General features: G+C 36.4%; 2 protein-coding genes across 5 annotated transcripts in view; both read right to left on the reverse strand.

Annotated features, from left to right (window-relative positions):
• Positions 1-15,004, reverse strand: part of LOC103973252 (uncharacterized) — a 35,504-nt gene extending 20,500 nt beyond the window's left edge. The window contains exons 1-5 of the mRNA XM_009387758.3: positions 14,757-15,004; positions 14,530-14,644; positions 7,399-7,510; positions 5,841-5,885; positions 5,667-5,734 (exon numbers count right to left, since the gene is read on the reverse strand). Coding sequence (XP_009386033.2) covers positions 5,667-5,734; positions 5,841-5,885; positions 7,399-7,510; positions 14,530-14,644; positions 14,757-14,944 — 528 coding nt within the window. The 5' untranslated portion in view covers positions 14,945-15,004. The remainder of the gene's footprint in view (positions 1-5,666; positions 5,735-5,840; positions 5,886-7,398; positions 7,511-14,529; positions 14,645-14,756) is intronic.
• A 631-nt stretch (positions 15,005-15,635) lies between these two features.
• Positions 15,636-20,252, reverse strand: part of LOC103973253 (uncharacterized protein At3g27210) — a 4,687-nt gene continuing 70 nt past the window's right edge. The window contains exons 1-4 of one of the 4 annotated variants that reach the window (XM_009387761.3): positions 20,161-20,252; positions 19,853-20,069; positions 16,625-16,705; positions 15,636-16,462 (exon numbers count right to left, since the gene is read on the reverse strand). The exon at positions 20,161-20,252 is cut by the window's right edge and continues 70 nt beyond it. In XM_009387761.3, coding sequence (XP_009386036.2) covers positions 16,011-16,462; positions 16,625-16,705; positions 19,853-19,979 — 660 coding nt within the window. In that variant the 5' untranslated portion in view covers positions 19,980-20,069; positions 20,161-20,252 and the 3' untranslated portion in view covers positions 15,636-16,010. The other 3 variants (XM_018821356.2, XM_009387762.3, XM_065135545.1) reach the window with 3 other exon arrangements.

Here is a 20,252-nt window from a genome sequence, read left to right on the forward strand (position 1 = left end):
TGAACAATAAAATTGACAAATATCGGAAACACATGCGGAACAACGGAATGCATGTGCCTATACGAAACATTGCGATACAAACATAAAGTTTACATAACAGATTCAGGTATGCAAATACTTGTAGGACAAGATTATATAAGAATTCGAAGCAATAATGTAAAGCTCAACTGAAGTAAGGATTTTAGTTGAAATCAATTTCCAAAGAGACGAAACAAGAATAGACGAAATCGACGAAAGCTTGATTTTGGTAGAATTTGATAGGAGCATTTCATGAACTATTTGAATAACCATTTATGCTTCAATTTGTATAAGATAAGTGTCATTCGAAAGATGTATCAATCAAGTTTTAGATAAATCAAGATTTATATGAATTGGAGTTTCCAACACGGAGTTATCAATAGTTTAGTAACCAAAGGTCAGAGAACATTATCCATGTTTTGCATAATTCATAAAGTTGATTAGAACAAATGCTTCAATAGGTATTTATGCTCCAAATCATTCAAATCATATATACACAAAGATTTATGAGTCTAGTTTCTGATAAATCATGTTTTGCATAAATCAGAGTTTTCAACAGAGAATTATAAGCAAGAGAGTACTGAAAGGTCAGAACCGACAGTCTCTGTTTTATAGATTTTATAGGGTCAGTTGAAATAACAGTTTGGGTAGGTAATTGGACTCCAAATTTTTCAAACTTGGTATCAAAAGAAAGAGATATGAGTCTATTTCGGATGAATTTGGTTTTTCCTAAATCAAGAATCTGTGCAGAATGTTATGACTAGAATAATGCAGAAAGGTCAAATACTGAAAAATTCTAGATTCACAGTTTTATTCCTAACCGACAGAAATATCATGTACAAAGCCAAAATCTTCCAAAATTTTCAGAATTAAGATGAAATCAGAGATCAAGATTTTTATAGGAAGGGGTTAGAACACTTGCCTTAGAAAAATTTGAGTCTCAAATGTGTGGAATTAATGTAAAACCTCAAGCTAAAGCAAGGCTTCTTCTTCCTCTACTTCAATTCCTCTTCCCTTCTCTTCTCAAACTTACGCTGGTTGCAGCTCCTTTGTTAAGTTTTTCTTTAGTTTCTCCTTTAATTACTTATGTTTGGCCAACACAAGGATTGCTAAGTGACAACCATGCATGAAAGAAGCCTATGTATTATCCATAGAACAAACATAGGTGGCACCATCCTTAGGTTAGCTAGTGACACATGTCCTCCATTTTTTTTTTTAACATAATATACATCTTTCACAAATCATATCCAATTACTAAGATTTACATTTAGGTCCTTATATTGCAAACAAGCCCTTACAAAATTTTAAAAAATGAGGGATGTTACACTCTCCCCTCCATAAAAAAAAATTTTAATCCTTTAAATTTGTCATACCTCCTTCGACCACTGATTTAGAAGCTTTGGAATCTTATTCAATGATAGCATATACTCTAGCATGGGCTGATGGTCTAGGAGGCAATGGTTGTTTCTTCTTCTTCAGAGGGCAATCTTTTATTTTATGATCCAACTTCCCATAAGGAAAACAGGCTCCAGTTACCCAAAAACATTGACTTATTTCATGATTAAACCCGTATCTTGCACATGATTGAGTTATCTTTGGTGACTTTTCTTTCTCGACTCTAGATGCCTTTACCTTCTTATTTCTTATTTCAGATTCATTCCCTCTCTGATTTTTGCTGATAAACTTGTCTTTATCTTTCTTACCATTGATTTCCTGAATTTCCTCTAAGTTTCTTTCAATTATCAAAAGCCCTTTCTACCACATTAGTATATGCTTGAAGTTTTAAAGCTAATATCCGACTTTTTATTGCTGGCGTTAGGCCCCTTTCAATTTTTTTTGCTTTTCTAGTTTCATCATCGGTTATATGATGTAACATCCCATTAGTCCCACATCGGAAGTGGGCAATGTGTATGATTAGCTTATATGGGTCTAATGTGTGTACTACGTTAACTCCCGCTTAAGCATTTTGGTCCGTGGTTGAAGGATCAAAATAGAGTTATTGGCCAGTTGACTCATCAGACTCGAGTCATGACATTTGGTATCAGAGCCGACCTAGCATTTGGACAGGGTGAGAGGGCTCGAGTAGGAAAGGGCTACCTGTGGACGGAGTCGAGAATTCATCACGACGTGGAGCCACCACTGAGTTAAACCTCACATGCACTATACTAGGGTTCGATCTGGGATATTGTTGGGCCTTAACGAGGACGTCAAGCTAATTGAGTTGGGGATATTGTAACATCCCATTAGTCCCACATCGGAAGTGGGCAATGTGTATGATTAGCTTATATGGGTCTGATGAGTGTACTACGTTAACTCCCGCTTAAGCATTTTGGTCCGTGGTTGAAGGATCAAAATGGAGTTATTGGCCAGTTGACTCATCAGACTCGGGTCGTGACATATGAGTGGCAAATTTGGAGAGTTCAGTGAATTTAGATTCATACTGTGCTATCGTCAAGTTTCCTTAGATAAGATTCAAGAACTCCAATTTTTTCTACTCTCTAATGCAATCTGGGAAATATTTATCGTTGAACTTTTCTACGGATACCTTCCATGTGATTGGCTTATGTTTGACTTCATAAATCTTTTTAATTATTCTCCACCAGTGCTCAGCATCTCCTTCCAACATAAAGGCGGCAAGAGAAATCTTCTGATCATCAGGGCAATTTAAGATGTCAAATATTTTCTCTATCTGCATCATCCATCGTTCTGCTATCATTGGATCAGGCTCACCACTAAAATTGGGAGGACTGAGCTTCTTAAACTGTTCAATTCCCAACCCAGTATGATTTGATGTCCCCGTTCCATCATTTCTTCCTTGTCAGACTTATTGTTGCATCACTTTTGTCATAGTCTCCAGAGTTCTCATAATACCACCCAATTGATCAAAAGTAGATGCAACAGGAGAAACAAAGGATCTCGTCATCCTTGCTTCCTAAAAACAACAAAAGAGATTTTTTTTTTTATCAATCTCTGAATATAATCACTAAACCTCAAATTTTATTACGCATATAACATATTAAAAATCTTAGTGATCCTCAAAATTTATTACGCATCTAACTATCAAAGCATGATTTGAGGATCACTGAGATATTTGATATGTTTGATGTGCAAAATATATTGAGGTCTAATAAACTATAGTAGTCGGTGAAAAATTACTTTGATGTCTTTTAGGAATCCATGATGTCGAGGACATTCGGTCCTCTTGCTTCATCTTCTTTTGAAAAATTGAGTGAGATGAAAGTGTTGATAGGGGACATCAACTTAGAATGGACTAAGAATGGGATAATTTAAGGTGCTTATTCCTCCTAGTTTTAGTGGTGAGCCTGATCCAATGGTAGCAGAACGATGGATGATGCGGATAGAGAATATTTGATGTCTTAAATTATTCTGATGATCAGAAGGTTTCTCTTCCCGCCTTTATGTTAGAAGGAGAGGCTGAGCACTGATGGAGAATGATAATAAGGATTTTTGAAGTCAAACACGAGCCAATCACATGGAAGGTATTCGTAGAAATGTTCAACGATAAATATTTCCCAGATTGCATTAGAGAGCAAAAAGAATTGGAGTTCTTGAGTCTTATCTAAGGAAACTTGACGATAGCATAGTATGAATCTAAATTCACCGAACTCTCCAGATTTGCCACTCATATAACTGATGATGAAACTAGAAAAGCAAAGAAATTTGAAAGGGGCCTAAGGCTAGCAATAAGAAGTCGGATATCAGCCTTAAAACTCCAAGCATGCTGATGTGGTAAAAAGAGCTTTGATAATTGAAAGAGACTTGGAGAAAATTCAAGAAATCAGGGGTAACAAAGATAAGGACAAGTTTATCAGCAAAAGTAAAAGAGAGGATGAATCTGAAATAAGAAACAAAAAGGTAAAGGCATCTAGATTTGAGAAAGAAAAGTCACCGTAGAGAATTCAATCATTTGCAAGATGCGAGTTAAATCATGAAACAAGTCAATGTTTTTGGGTAACTGGAGCCTGTTTTGCTTGCGGGAAGTTGGATCATAAAATAAAAGATTGCCCTCTTAAGAAGAAGAAAGAGCTACTGCCTCCTAGACCATTAGCCCATGCTAAAGTATATGCTATCATTGAATAAGATTCCAAAGCTTCTAAGTCAGTGGTCGAAGGAGGTATGACAAATTTAGAGGACTAAATTTTTTTTTTAAGGAGGGGAGAGTGTAACATCCCTCATTTTTAAAAATTTTGTAAGGGTTTATTTGTAATGCAGGGACCTAAATATAAATCTTAACAATTGGATATGATTTGTGAAAGATTCATATTAAGTTTAGAAAAAAAATGGAGGACAAGTGTCACTAGCTAACCTAAGGATGGTGCCACCTATGTTTGTTCTATGGATGGCACATAGGCTTCCTTCATGCATGCTTGCCACCTAACAATCCTTGTGTTGGCCAAACCTAAGTAATTAAAGGAGAAACTAAAGGAAAACTTAACAAAGGAGCTACAACAAGAGTAAGTTTGAGAAGAGAAGGAAAGAGGAATTGAAGTAAAGGAAGAAGAAGCCTTGCTTTGGCTTGAGGTTTTGCATCAATTCTACATATTTGAGACTCCAATTTTTCTAAGGCAAGTGTTCTAACCCCTTCCTATAAAAATCTTGATCTCTAATTTCATCTTAATTCTGAAAATTTTGGAAGATTTTGGCTTCGTCATGATATTTCTGTCGTTTGGGAATAAAACAGTGAATCTAGAATTTTTCAGTATTTGACCTTTCTGCATTGTTCTAGCCAAAACATTATACACAGATTCTTGATTTAGGAAAAACCAAATTCATCCAAAAATAGACTTATATCTCTTTCTTTTGATACCAAGATTGATAAATTTAGAGTCTAATTACCTACCCAAACTGTTATTTCAACTGATCCTATGAAATCTGTAAAACAGAGACTGTCGATTCTGACCTTTCAGTATTCTCTTGTTTATAACTCTTTGTTGAAAACTCTGATTTATGCAAAACATGATTTATCAGAAACTAGACTCATAAATCTTTCAGCGAGCGGAAATAACCCCAATCAACGCTACCACTTGATAGCGAGCGGTTTCCGTACCGATTTGTTGACGGACCGGTACGTACCGCCCAGTACGAGCGGTATTATTCAAAAGTAAAATCCTTGGATGGTAGAATCAATTATATCCTAATCTCGTATCTGAATATCTAGTGCTCTTGATCAATTCTATTGTTCCCCATGATCACATCCTCAAGATTGTCTATACACAAATTTCCTTCACCAGCGGAGGATTGGGATTTGATGGTTGTGTCACCAAATCAATTGTTCCAACTTCCAAGTGTCCCAAGAATGATTTTCTCTGCTAAAATCATAGATCTATTGATTTATACAAGGTTTCATTCAGCCACATGCATCAATTGGCATATTATGTCATATAAAATCAAGTAATCAATGTGCAGTTTTAGAATGAAAGTTGCAGGAACCCCCTTATGGTGATTAGAATCTATGATGTACACGGAGTGTCATCAAGAAAATTTCAGCAACAAAAAGAGCATTACTTTAAAATTTAGCTAATGAAGCTGAAAATATAAAGAGACATATTAAAGCTAAACAAGATTAAAGAGGTCCAAAACATCTTGACAAATGACATAAGTTATGGAAATCAGAAAGTAAAACTAACCTGTACATATCGCAGATCACCGGTACCTAACTCTTCATCATATAATTCCACTTTCAACTTAGAAATGCCTATTATAGTAAAAGATATAGCAATAGCACTGAAGTTTAAGATGTCCAAAAACCAGAAAGAAAAAGCAAAAACTAGCAAATCTTTGAACAGAGAAAAGTATCCTGCCTTGTTTTAAGAGGTCAACTGCAGCATTAATATTTGGATGATGTGCTGGGAACAACAAAAAACCAATATAAATTGAGACAGAGGAGCTGCAAGTATTGAAGCCTATAAAATGGTATGCAAAAGTATCTAGTAAACTATAAATTTAGAATATTGTATCTACAGAATAATCAGGATATCAGACACATGATCCTTTTGTTTCTTCACATGGATGTTTTAGTAGAAGTTAGAATCTACACCATGCAAGTAAAATATCACAACATTAAAAGAACAACATTAGCAGATCATTGTAAATCTAATGTCATTGTGAAGTTGAAGTGTCCTAGGGACCAAAGATTGCTGTACGTGTACCAATCCTCTTTTAGAAGGTAAAATAATACAAGCAATATCGAGTGTTTGTTTGATCAATGAACATGCATTTGTGGTTTTGAATAATATAGAATATATGGATCGGACAATATATAACATATGCTAAAATATCATGACCATACATATCATGTGTGACCATGATGTCATAAGTATAACATTTCAATCAAAATAGTATATGACAACTACGAGTAAAGAAATTGATCAGAATTTCATTTGTTTTAGAAACAATACATGATCGCCAGATGTTTCAAACACAATTCATAGTAACAATTACACATTCTAGTAAGCCTAAAACCACAGGGCATTGTTTAGGGGGCTGGAATTTTCGCAGCACAAAAGTTGAAATTGTAGTTTGACTACTATTTCCCTATACTAATCCCATGTCCATCATATTGGCAGACTGACTGTCTATCAGATGGTAGATATGTATGAAGTAGTGATTTCACTCCAGCAATGGACTAAATATATGAATGACCTAAACAAGGTAAGGACTTGCATGGTTATACCAAGCAAGACTTGCAATTTAATGTACCAATACTATACCAATTAGGGCTCGGAACGGTACTATAACATCCCATATTGTGTAGTGACACTCAATTCACTGGTACATACCGAGTTCCGAAAGAAACTTAAAAAAGCTGAAAAATAAAAAAGGAACTGCCCTATATAGAAGCTGTACCACCCTGTACCAGGCAGTATTGGCCCTGTCCTGAGTCATACCAACCCTGTAACAGACGGTATTGGAACTGTATCAGGTAGTAGGTTGGTTGTAGCCTACCACTCAGTACTGGTTATTTTTTAAAGCTACCATAGTTATTTTTTATTACTTGTTCTTTTTCTCTCTTTTCTTGGTTGGTCAGTCTCTGCCCTCCTCTGCCTCCTAGACTCTTCTTTTTTACATCTCTCTTTTTCTTTGATCTAGGCAGTATCGACTTATACCAAGTGTGGGTATGCCGCCCTCTAGTGGTACTGTATCAGCCCTGCCGGCTACCTGGATTGATACACGACCAAAATTTTAATCCATGTTGAGTACAATTAACTCTCCTCACCTACCAGATGAATCTAGCAAGGATCAGTGAACATAATATTGCTACATGTAGTGATAGAACTCATACATGAGTCTCCAATTTAAGATGATATATATTGCACAAGGAACATTTATTTATTCAAACAAACATGATAGATTAAAAACCTCTACACATTGGAATATCCACAATGTCATGTGTGCCTTCCTGATACAATCCAATCAAGGGGTTCTCTGGTGTTCCACGAACCACAAGTTTTGCCCGACATCTCCATTCCCACTGCAAGCAATCAAAATTGAACAGTCAACATGTATGACATTTTGGAATTGTTTTAAGAGCAAATATAGACATAATGGAAGAGAAACATTTATCTAGGAGTAAACGAAAATGCATCACCAAAATAACTTGAGAGAGGTAGGAAGACAGAAAAATCCAACTAACCAAAAATACAAGATGGAAATGTGTCATACATAATTGACAATAACTGTCAACACTCAATTATCTAAATCAAATGAATGAAAATCACCATTTGCCCCTAGAAAACCTACCGACTAAAACAAAACAGCAATAACTTCCACCGACTCTAACTAAAGCAACATAACTTTGTTGTTTCTACAAGGAAAACTAAGGAACCAAGATGCTCCAAGCTACCATCCATTATTCAGTTCTCGAGTATAAACCTCACTATCAAGAATATTTTCACATCCATTTCAACACTATGGCTTTTCTATTGAAACTTTAAACTACCACGTTGTCTTCATAAATCCCAAAAAAGAAATATTTGGAAATTTATTACTTACATTTGAACATTTCAAATCATCCTACTCAAGCTTGCCCATATAAATTCCATCTCCACACAACCTAATCTATGTCTTAACCATCCTTATTCTAGATAAAAAGGTTCACATTCTTCCCTTGGAAATAATAATTTCTGCCAAGTGCAGATATTTGCAGTAGATCATGCATCCCACAAGTAATCAATACTAGAAAGCATGGACAACATACCACCTAATATGGTATGAAATGGGCAGTATATACCAGCTCATACACCTCACATATTGTTCAGTATGGTCAAAATTCGACCATTACCGATTGGTTGAGATTCGACAGGTATATATTAATATTATCTCAATAGTTTATTTAGCTCAAATATTAAAGTTTCAACACCTAATATCTCGACTTTTTTAGGTGATTCAAGATCAACGAAAGCAACTTTCTTTGAATGATGATCATGCAACTAAGTTCTTCCTCAACGCATCTGGAAAGGTAAGAAATTCAATTTTCGATACTTATAGCCTAGATTTTGTATTCATTTATGGCTAGATATACTCTATTCTTATTCAAATTTAATTCATATACTGATATGTTAGGATAAAAGACCTTCAAAAAGGTTTCTTTAATTTTGGCTGATTTTTCAATACTTTTTCTGTTTATAGGTATATACCATTTTACTGACACATGATATGTCACTAGTACATATCCAGTCAAACAAGGGATCAATATGCCACGTTGGTACAATATGGCAAATGATGCTAGAAAATGATTTCAAAGAATCAAGACAAGAATTGTCCAATGCAGATTTTTTTGTTAAGAAACTATTCTAAACAGCTTCAATTCAAAATTGTGTTTCCCAAACAAGGAATCAAATAAAGGTCAGACTATTACACTGAATAATATTTGTCGATCAAGGACCAACACCAAAGTTTTTCAAATTTAAGTTAGCTAATTCCTATATGGATCTGGACTGGCCATCTTGTTCAAGCCACACCAAATGAATCAATTGCATTGAAGACGATAGCGCAAGAGTCCTTAAAACACCAAATACTAGGAGTTGGCATCAATTCTTCTGAAAAAATGGGAAATGTATTATCACTTCCAGCAACAAACTTTCACAGAAGCAAATTGACACTACAGGATGAAATAATCATTTAGATCTTTTGATGAGATAATTATTATTTCTGAAAATATAAGTATATGATGCAATATTATTTTGTTACACCTTTATGGTTCATTTTGTGTTTCATTCAGTCAAATTGGAATCAATTTAATAGGTCAATTAATTGAGTCTTACATTGAGATATTTGGGAATGTTGCTTGATTGTTTTGCAACTTTGTTGCCAACATCTTTCAAATAATAAATTATAATTGCCAGCCTAAATTAGCCCACAGATGAAGAGTCATTTTCATCTTACAATTCTTCATTACTGAAACTATCTGCTGACTGAATATGGTAAGTTCATGCCCAACTGATCTCTTCCTTCTTCTGCCTGACTAATTGTATGTTTCAATTAAATTAGGTCAATTTTGTCTACCTCAGGATCTTGCTAAACCTGTATGAACATATTCCTTTAAAAAAATTTAACAATAAAGCTAAGTCCTCTAATTATAGACCTCCTCCATCATTTTTATGGGTACTAATAAGTAATAACATTCTAGAGAATGCTGCCAAATAGGTGAGAGTGTCAGACCTGATGGTATTTCTATTGAGGTTTAGAAGAGTTTAATAAACCTTAAAAAGATGAAAATAGGTAACAGTGGCGGACCTTACGGTATTTCTATTGAGGTTTAGAAGTGTTTAAGAGACCAAGGAATAGCTTGGTTGCCTAGTTTATTTAACAAAATTTTGAAATTTAAAAGATGCATGATGAATGAAAAAAGAGTTATTAGTACCAATTTATAAGAATGATGAAGATATTTAAAGCTTTTGTAATTACAAAGGAATTCAAATTATGAGTGACAATATGAAATTTTGGAAAAGAGAGATTAGAAGTCAAATAGGATATAAAACATATATCTCCAAACGAAAACCATTTTTGATGATCTGGTTGGACCAATATGTACCAATCAATATTGGTGCACCGATACCGATAAATACCAGTGTTTCCCAGACAAAGAAGGAGAAAAGGGATGTGGAGGAGGAAGAAAAATGAAGAGGAAGAAAGAAGAAGAGGAGGAAGGAGGAAGAGGAAGGAAGAAAAAGTGGTGATGGAGGAAGGGAAGGAAGAAGAGAAAGAAGAGGGGAGGAAAAAGAACGAAGAGGAAGTGGTGGAGGAGAAGGAACGAGAGGAGAGAAGAGGAGGGAGTGTACCGGGTAGATAAACAGCCTCAAACTATAGCACTGGTGATGTTAAATGATAGTGACGGTGACATTGAATGGCAATGGCAACGACATCGAACGATAGTGGCATCGGCAACATCGGCACTAGAAGAGGGCAGTGGTGAGAAGAGGGCTCGTGACTCTTGTTTTAGGATTTTTATATGAATTGGAATCGCCCAAAATAGAGGCAATCTGTGTATCGGTCCATGCCTGGATCGATACACCCCACCTCTTTCGTATCGTTTCGAGCGATACGATAGTCATTGGCTCCAAAAATCAATTTAGGTTAATGCAAGATATTTATTAAAACAATTGATGAAAAAATATATAGAGAAGAAGAAAAAATTGTATATCATTTTTATTGATTTAGAGAAGACCTTTGTTAAAGTTCCTAGAGATGTATGATGGTGGCTTTTACAGGGAAAGGTGTATCGCTAATTATACGTGATATTATAAAAGATATATGTATATATAATACTATAGTTTACTAGTATTAGGACTATAAGGAGTTTGTTTAATAAGCTTTTGTTAGAATAGGACAATATCTAAGTATGCATTAAGTCATTACATTTTTATTTACTAATATTATTATTTCAATATATAAGACTTTAAATGAAATTAATTTTAAACTTGAGTTATAGAGCCAAACTTTAGAGACTAAAAGTTTTAAATTAAGTAGGACTAAAACTAAATATATAAGATACAATTCTAGCAATACTAAGAATAAACTTGAAAATATAGTTAAGTTGGATGGGCAAGAAGTTCTAATAATATTTATTTATCTTGGATCGATTATTCAATAAGATAGAGAGATTAATAATTTATTAATAGAGTAAAAAAACTTGGTAATTAAAATGGAGAAGAGAGGAGCATTTGGAGCTTCATGATCACTAAGATATATTTTAGATTAAAAGAAAATTTTCATATGACAATTGTTAGACAAAAAATATACTAGAAAAGATAGGAATAGAAATGTTTTAATTCACTTCAAAAGAGAAAAATCATTTAAGATGGTACAAACATCTACGGAAACATATAATGCTATAATTAGAATAGTTGAATTAATTACTATCGGTAGGATGAGGAGAGTTAGAGAAATGTCCACAACTGATATTACCAGTGATTTAAAAAGCGCTAGGCGCCAAAAGGCGCCAAGGTCCAAAAACGCCCGAGGCGCTAGGCGCTCGCCCGAGCGAAGCGAGGCGCTAAAATATAAAAATATATAATATAATTAATAAATATAATTATTTAAAATTTTAAATAAAAATATGCTATTAAATTAAAAAAATCTAAGATACAAAATCACAAAATTAATAACATTAAAATCAAAATAATATATTATTAATCTATTAATAAAAATTAATCATTTTAAAATTCAAATAAACTTAATATTAAGATTTAAGAGTATACTGAGCAGTCTGAGCTTGACGGAGAAAGGAAGCAGCGTCGGTAGCGGCGAGCGACGGGGGGAAAAGGAAAGGGAGCGGGAGGCGCGAGTAGCGGGAGGGCTCGCGGGAGTCACGAGCAGAGGGAGGGCTCGCAGGAGGCGCAAGCAGCGGGAGTCGCGAGCAGAGGGAAGGCTCGCGGGAGGGCTCGAGGGAGGCACGAGCAGCGGGAAGGCTCGCGAGAGGGCTCGCGGGAGGGCTCGCAGGAGGCGCGAGCAGCGAGAGGGCTTGCGGGAGGCGCGAGCAGCGGGAAGGCTCGCGGGAGGCGCGAGCAGCGACAGCGGGAGCAGCGATAGCGAGCGACGAGATCGCGATCGCGATCGAGAGCGGCAGCGGCAGCAGGTTAGTGTTGGGTTAGGGTTAGGGTTGGGGTTATATCGGTTTAGTTGGTTCGATTGAACCAACTAACAACCGAACCAGGACCGAACCAGACCTAAAATTCTGGTTCGGTCGCCTTAGTTTACCCAGGCGCTCGCCCGAAGCGCCCAGCGCCTGGGCTCGGGCGAGCGCCCAGGCGGCGCCTGTTTGAAGCGCGCCGCCTGGGACATTAGCGAGGCGCTCGGGCCTCGCCTCGCCTCGCCCGAGCGCCTAGGCGAGCGACCGAGCACCTTTTGCAATCACTGGATATTACTAAAAGCTATAAATAAAAATTTATATACTCCCAATTTAACTAAGGATATGGTCTTTTGCATAGCTCAATAATGACAAAAGAACCATATAATCGACCTCAAATAGTTAGGACATTACGACTTTCTTGTTGTTGCATAATTGCAGCAACATATGCTTTTATTTCTCTCAATAGTCATAGGATTCCTTTTTCTTATCCTTCCGGTACTCCCCTTCCTTGCCTCTTCTTTTTTTCTGGACCTTCTTTATAAGGCTATCCAATCAACTAAAATGGGCAAAGAATCCAACATCCTTAATGGAGTTTGATTGAAATTGTCAATTCCAATTAATCTCTAATGATAAGGCTAATAAATCAATCAAAAAAGAATCAACCTTGGAAGATAATGATATATATATATCTTAGAATCAGTTTTGAACACACCTTAAAAATGAGCTACTACAACAAAAACAAAGCATTTGAGTTGGTTAGTTACATGGATCTTTTTTTGAAATTGAGCTCTAACACTGTAACATAACCTATTGTTCTCAAAACCATCAGGTACAATGATCATAAGTGTCTATCCGATGGAAGGATCCCTAGAAAGGAAATAAATAAAAAGATTGCTTTCCTTTTTTGGCATATTTAATTGTGACACCTTCATATGTCGAAAAATTCTTCCCTTTAATGATGCACCACATTTGGATATTTTGAACTGATTTGGATAAATTAGCTCTACATATTATTTTGATTTTGACTATTTCGACGAATGCAGAGATCGTCTTGTTAGAATTCTCTGTACCATCAGATTTATCTGCTTCTTTCTCCCAGTCTCTCCTCAAAATATACAAGTAAATGAACACCATAAGAATCCTATTCCTGGATGTCATGTCAGAGATACAGGGAAAATTTTGCTCTGAGACTTGGGGACCTTATGAAGGTTACTGTATCATAAAGTAGGTACCGCAAAAAGTGTCAATACACAGCATACGACTGCAAGGAAAATAACTAATAACAAACTAGACTCAAACATTTATAAACCAAAATTGAAATTACCCAGTAAAATCCTAATAAAGAGACAATCAACTAACACAATCTGATAAAAAAACTTTAAACTGAACATTACAGAAAATCATAAAAACAATGGCAAATCTCAGCTTTATATGGACTCAAATGTGGACCTCATCATAATTCTGGTGGAAGGATGGTGAATAACGTCTTATTTATATATTCAGTAAACAGCGATAGCATTGACTTGCAAATAGTAATGTAGGGTGTTTCCATGTTTTTGCACCAGAAAGAGCAGCTATATGTAAAATTGCATAATCATTACAATCATCATCATCGTCATTTAACCTCTTTCTGTTCTAGTAATCTTTTTGATTGGATTGCCATCAATCCCAAATGCTTAAGCTTTAGGAGTGTGTGTCCGACCTATAACTAAACTCTAACACCAACCTCAGCAAAGCTCAAAGCCTCAAACTTGTGAAGTCTCCATGGTAAAATCGTAATTGGTTTACCACCGGCCAGGTCTATCATCAGCCAACTTGACAACCATCTAAGTTATTGTCAAATTCTAGCCAAGGCAAGTCTAGGCAAGAAGGGAGTTCTTCTAAATCCCAATAACACTTTGGAGCTATGCACAGTTCAGGAAAGAATCAAAATAAGGATGAAGCAGTAAGCTCTTCTATGGGATCAATTGTCATTGAAAAGGAACAAAAGAAGAGCCAACAAAACACAAACTCCCATTCATGAGTGTAGGAAATTTCACATGCCACATCTTCAGTGTTCTCATAGCAAGGCCCCTACTTTTGTCTTTGTAAACAAGTTGCCAATTAAAAAAGGTAAAATACAAGTTCTAATTGATCACACTGACGACTGCAGCATAACTGTGACTGCTGGGAACCACTGCTACCAAGTCATTCCCCTATCACCAATCTCAAAATATACAACAAAGTTCTTTCTGCAGCAGTTTCTTATGAATCGGCCATGTACTCAATCATCACTTGTCCTATCACCTACAACAACTTAGCACACTCCTCCAATTCTTGGTTCCTTATAAGGCGATGAAACCAAGCAATTCCACCTCGTCACATGCATGCCATTCCAGTAATTGTGCAAAAAACGTATTACAAACAGAACGAACACCCACCAGTCTTCCACTCTCGAACGTAAAATCTGAGACGCCGAGGCTCTTGAAGAACTCGATAGCTTCTTCGATCACGGGCGGCCGATCAAGATTCCACTCGTGGGTGCAACCGGAGCATCTAAAAACGTTTAGCAAAAAAACCATGAGAGACAAATCCAGATTAAACGATCAAAAAAGAAATTGGTAGCTATTTATGCTTGTCTCAACCGAGGTCGAGACAACAAACATACGACTGGAAGTGTGGGCATTGGAGGGCAGTGGAGGTTGCGGCCGCGTCGGAGGAGGAGGAAGAGGAATGGCGTTGCAGAGGATTAGGGTTCCGACGACGGAGAAGGGTAGGAGTAGAGGCTGGCGGCGGGTGGTTTCGAGTGGCGACTCGGGCGGCGACGTTAGCGTGCGGGAGAAGCGAAAGAGCCATAACATCCACCCAGCGGGAGCGCAAGCGGGCGATGATAAGGCCACCGAACCGAGAGAATGTGCCCAAATATCCAATTAGTTTTATGGGTGAAGACCACGAGGGTTCGAATCCTGCTGCACGCAATGGGAGAACAAATCATGACCAACGTAATACGTTAAAGCCACGTGGATGACGACGAACTAAAAATATAATTATTTTTCTATAGTGACTTAAGAATCCTACGTGGCATATGTTTATTCATTTATTTATTCTAAACTCCAAAATTCCCTACTGGACATGATTTAAGAATATAGTTTTGACTCAAAACATTAGAACTATTTTTGGGACCATGAAATATGAATTTGGATGTGGACAACATTTTTGCCCAAGATAATATTGTAACATATAAGTCAGTAAATACAAGACATATATATACATACATATATATATATACATATATATATATATATATATCTGAAGTAATGGTCATCCAGCTAATCAATTCATTAGATAATCATGCAGAAGAAGACACTGTACTCAAATTATTTCAGAATTCTTTTCCTAGATATCTCATTCTTTCTAAAGCATTATGAAGTTATCAAGCAAGCAAAAGAAAACATCCTTAATCCTTTCAAGGACCACACTGCAATAGGCATGACGGAAAGTATTGCATTAGCGCAGCAGATGATAGCAAGACCAGCAGCGAGAGAGCTAAAACACAACACAGAGCAAGAGCTATATTTCTTGAATGTATAGTGGACAAGTTGCTTTCAAGACAGATATTTAGGAAGGCAACAGATGTACAGATTTCCAAAGAAGAGTTAACCGCTTGTTTCTTCTTTTCCATGTTCTATGAGTGCATGGAAATTTTACATGGCAGTAGAAAATGGAACAAGCTTTTGTTTACAGATATTTGACGACGACCCAACTCGCAGTTATCTGCCAAAAATTGTCTCTTTAACTAACTCTTAAAGGTCTATGTCGAGGCTAAGATCATGACACTCATACATATGAGCATACAATGGAAGTACTAGTAGGAGCCTAGATAACCCATTCAGAAGACAATTTACTAAAAGCAACAGCAGTATCAGGAATTGTAGGCTCCAGGATTCAGCTTCTGCCTTTTCTCATCAAAGCCAAAACTCTGCAAGCTTGGCAAGCAACAATGACCAGCCTTCCATATTTTGCCTTTCCTGTTCTTGCGATCCTGACTTGGTGTCATTTCACTTGCACAGACAGAAGTGGCTCCAGAGCAGTATGGAGTGCCATTTAATGATCCTGGAGCTTGGTCTGCGTCGGTTTTGAGTACATCGGGTTTTCCATTGATTCCCACTTCCTCTTCGGCAGCATTTGTTGCAACAACTGCCCGTTCACCTTGAATTGTTTCATGTAGAATGTCACCTAATTTCTTTCTACCAGCAGGAGAGGGTTCGGATTTAGAGTCTGGATACTTGTCCACAAAGATGGAATTATCCAATCCAGAGATCAACCTTACATTTGTTTGATGGTCAGGGGTACTTACTCGTGATGGTGTCAAGTCTGCATAATACAAAATGCACCACGTGTAAGCAAAATTCATTACTGAAATTGAACTAAATATGTGCATAACAACATATCAAGATGTTTCTTTAAAAGAAATTCCGTTAAAGAGTTTATAAAGGCAACGAGAATTTTCATCATTTTAGTGTATATATAGTATACCTCCAATGACACTAAAGAAATCATCCTCACATTCAGAATCCAAACTTTCTTTTGAGTCAAAAAATATTTCCTCCTCGCAGCCTGCAGAAATCATACATTAAGCATGAATCACCCAAGTCCAAATAATTAGATGAAGATGTTAGAATTGCAAATAGACTCTTAATAAGCTCTACCTCCTATTTCAGAATAATCTTTGGAAAATTTCAACAGCATGCTTATTTGGTTGATGCCTTCTGTTTCACATATCCCAATGACATAATGCAGTGCAAAACAACTAAATAACACCTTGTCTACCAGTAATCTACAAGATGAGAAATTTAAGATATTCGCTTTGGCACATTGCGTTAAATCACTGTGAAGTCAAAAGATTATCCATGGTATTGGAGATATAAGATATCACTCTCCAAAAGCAACAACACAGAGGCCAAAATAAAAAGGTAACTATAGTCTGGAATCTCTGGATGATATATCCAAAGAACATAGCTTTTTTTTTTTAAATTGCAGAACGAAGCTCTTAACCATTTTTTGTCTGTCTCCACCAAGGTTTGGTCTAACTCTTTGTAAAATTCCCTACAATTCTTTCACCAAAAGATTGTGGTCCTTTGGAAGTACCGCTTCAAATATTTGCTGAAATGAAAATTTGATCTCAACAAAATCACTGAACTATTCTTCAACAAGTGCATATTATCAACAATGATCTAAAAGTTCTTCCCATTGATACAATGTGGTCTGAGCTTCCATTTTGCAGACACTTTATTGTTTCACATCTGAATTCCAATGTCCATTGGATTTGTTCAGAATCAGTTGTTGACAGGCTTAATCATATACAAAAATTGGAATGTTGACTAGTTCCACCAAAAATCATCCTAAACCACACAATAGTTCAGCAGCTCAGGCAATACAAACCAGCACCATGTGATCAGCCTGAATGGGTTTCCATAAGCTAAGCTCCTGCAGTTACTGTGCTTTTGCATAGGTTCCTTCCCATGTGCTTCTTTTGATTGGATCCATTATTACTATAAAGCTTTTGGGGTTGTTGATACTTTCCCAATTTATAAATGATTACCTCTTGAAGCCCCTAAACTTGCAATGAAGCATGCCCAAACTCCAATGAAATGTTCAATATTTTGTCAAGTACAAATAGGAGTACTAGTTCTTCGTATGTTTTAAGATGATAAATTGAGTGATATGCTTGCAATTTGTTCCAACAGATCCTTTTTTCCAACAAATTCCAAAAGCTTTCTATCATGACATGTATATTCTCCAACTTGATAGTTGTCACTGTTTAGAGGTGCTAGAGTCTTCCTTTTCCTTGATCATAATCTCCAACGTCATTCGAGCTTTCTGAGAAGTGGCAGTATCCCTTTTTTTGGATTAAAAACAGAAAGAATATGTCGACCAAATGGGTTTTCTCCACACAGAAGGATGATATGGAATCAATTACAGTTCAACTGCAGGAAGATTAAGTTGCCTCACATTTTCATATTTTCAAGAGGATGACTAACTTTTGTCCTGTAACTTGTCAACTGCCTGATGACAAGCACAACAAGAAACATTCATAAATGAACTCATCAGGAACTTAGTTACGGAAATGACTGACATTTAGAAAACTACCTCCAAACATCATTAGACTAGCCACTTTAAGAACAACTTAGGATCCCTTGCATCTTCCACTTATTATAAAAAATATAAGTTTCCCTTTTGTTTAAGCAACATTAACATATCGCCCTCAATTACACTAACTGAGTCCAAAGTCATTGAGAAGTTCCAACAAGATCTAGGAAGAGAGATGCAATTCATGTAAAACCTGAGTCTTCTCCAGATAAAAGTTTTGCATGTAATCGTTAATGTCGAACAAGATATGCAAGGTCAGACTTGTTGCTGCTGACATTTTCTCTCCTAATTGGTGTACCACCAAATTTCAAGCATGAAAGCCACACCATATAAGGAGGGTTTGGAACAATGTAACATTGGTCAAACATTAAGAATGGCATAGGCAAATGCTACTAGTTTCTTGTGATGGTAAAGACTGCAATCTCAGGCCCACACATGGATTAACACTTTAAACTAGTAGCAGATTACAATAATACACTTACATGTACTTAACTATTAATTTTTAGATTGTGAAATGGAAGAGCTTTAAATGGGAGCTGCACTATTCTGTAGTAACATTATTTATGTCTTAAAAAAACTGTAAACATAATCGTTCATAATTTTTCCCAAAAATCTTGATGTTGATCTTAAGTAAAGAGATAAGCAAGGACTTCTAGATAGAAAAGTAATACCAAGTGTCTTAAAGTAGTATAAAGAGAAACGGATATAGATCAACAAACAAGAAACCAATAATGCTCTCTAGTTCTGAGTAGAACTTTGACATTATAATACTCCTACTGACAAGGTGAGTCTAAGCTTATTGATATTATTTAAGGATCCAGTATCAGAAAATAGTTAACTTTACCACAAATGTACATTAAACATATTTATTACCAGAATATCAAATATTCACGAAGATAATCACATATAATAGGTGAAATCTTAAGATGAGTGCTTGATTTAGAAAGATAATGGTTGAATGATGAAGCCATGAGCACTACAAGGTACTAATTTAAGGAGAATAACTAAAATGATTTGAGTGGTAGACAAATATTGAAACGACAAGTATAGACAAAGGAACGCATAACATATAGTACAAATTCGTAACCTACTGTCAAGTAGCATACTTTGCACCCATCCCTACGGAGAGAGAGCAAAGCAATCTTGCAAACCTGTCACTCAGGCCACCCTCTGTTTTGGTTATAATCTGGCAGCATGATTATCATATTTAAAACATTCTAAACAAACTAGAACTCACTGCAATAGCATAATATGAACTTGTTCCTTTAGATAGATTCAAAATCTGAGGTAGTAGGTTGTCTATGGCTTATTGCGATCCATATATCAGACATAACAAAATGAATAATTTAATAATTTGCAGAAGAGAGCAGCAAATCCAACAGAAATATACCATCAGCACTGCTGCTTTGTTTTCTAAAATAAATGTTGTAAATCAATTATCAGAGCTTTTCCTACAAAATATCGCAATCCAAAACGAAAAAGCGATTAATAAGAAAAGACAAGAAAACAATTACTCACTCGACAGACTTAACATAATGCACTCGAGCGAAAATTAGACCTTTGCCAACACTCCAGAGTTGCAAAAGAGGAATTGATCTCCTTAAAAGAACATACCAAAGTCTGGGTTCTCAGGGCCAAATCGACCCAAAGGGTTATCCCAACACAAGGGCTTCTCCTTGGCGGGCGACGGGAAGAAGAAGAACCTCTTGGCCTTGGAACCGATGCCTAGACATCGTCTCATGGTGGAATCTGCTCTGTATGCAACCGAAACGCAGGAACCCGTCTTCAAAATCAAATCTTTTCTACCATAGAGCTACCACAGCACTGTGTCCTGCCAGTTTTCGCAGAAAGAGCTGAGGAAAAGTACTAGGAAGGAAAAGAAAAGGCAGCAAAGCACAAAGACAAAAGGCGGTTGGTTTCACTTAGTGTCGTGAAGGCCGACCAAAGGTTCCATTCTTCAGGAACAGGAGATCCTTCAGCTTCAAAGAGTTCGACGGTGGAGAAAGAAGGAGGA

Source organism: Musa acuminata, chromosome BXJ3-1 (genome assembly GCF_036884655.1).
Source record: "Musa acuminata AAA Group cultivar baxijiao chromosome BXJ3-1, Cavendish_Baxijiao_AAA, whole genome shotgun sequence".
Classification (NCBI taxonomy): domain Eukaryota; kingdom Viridiplantae; phylum Streptophyta; class Magnoliopsida; order Zingiberales; family Musaceae; genus Musa; species Musa acuminata.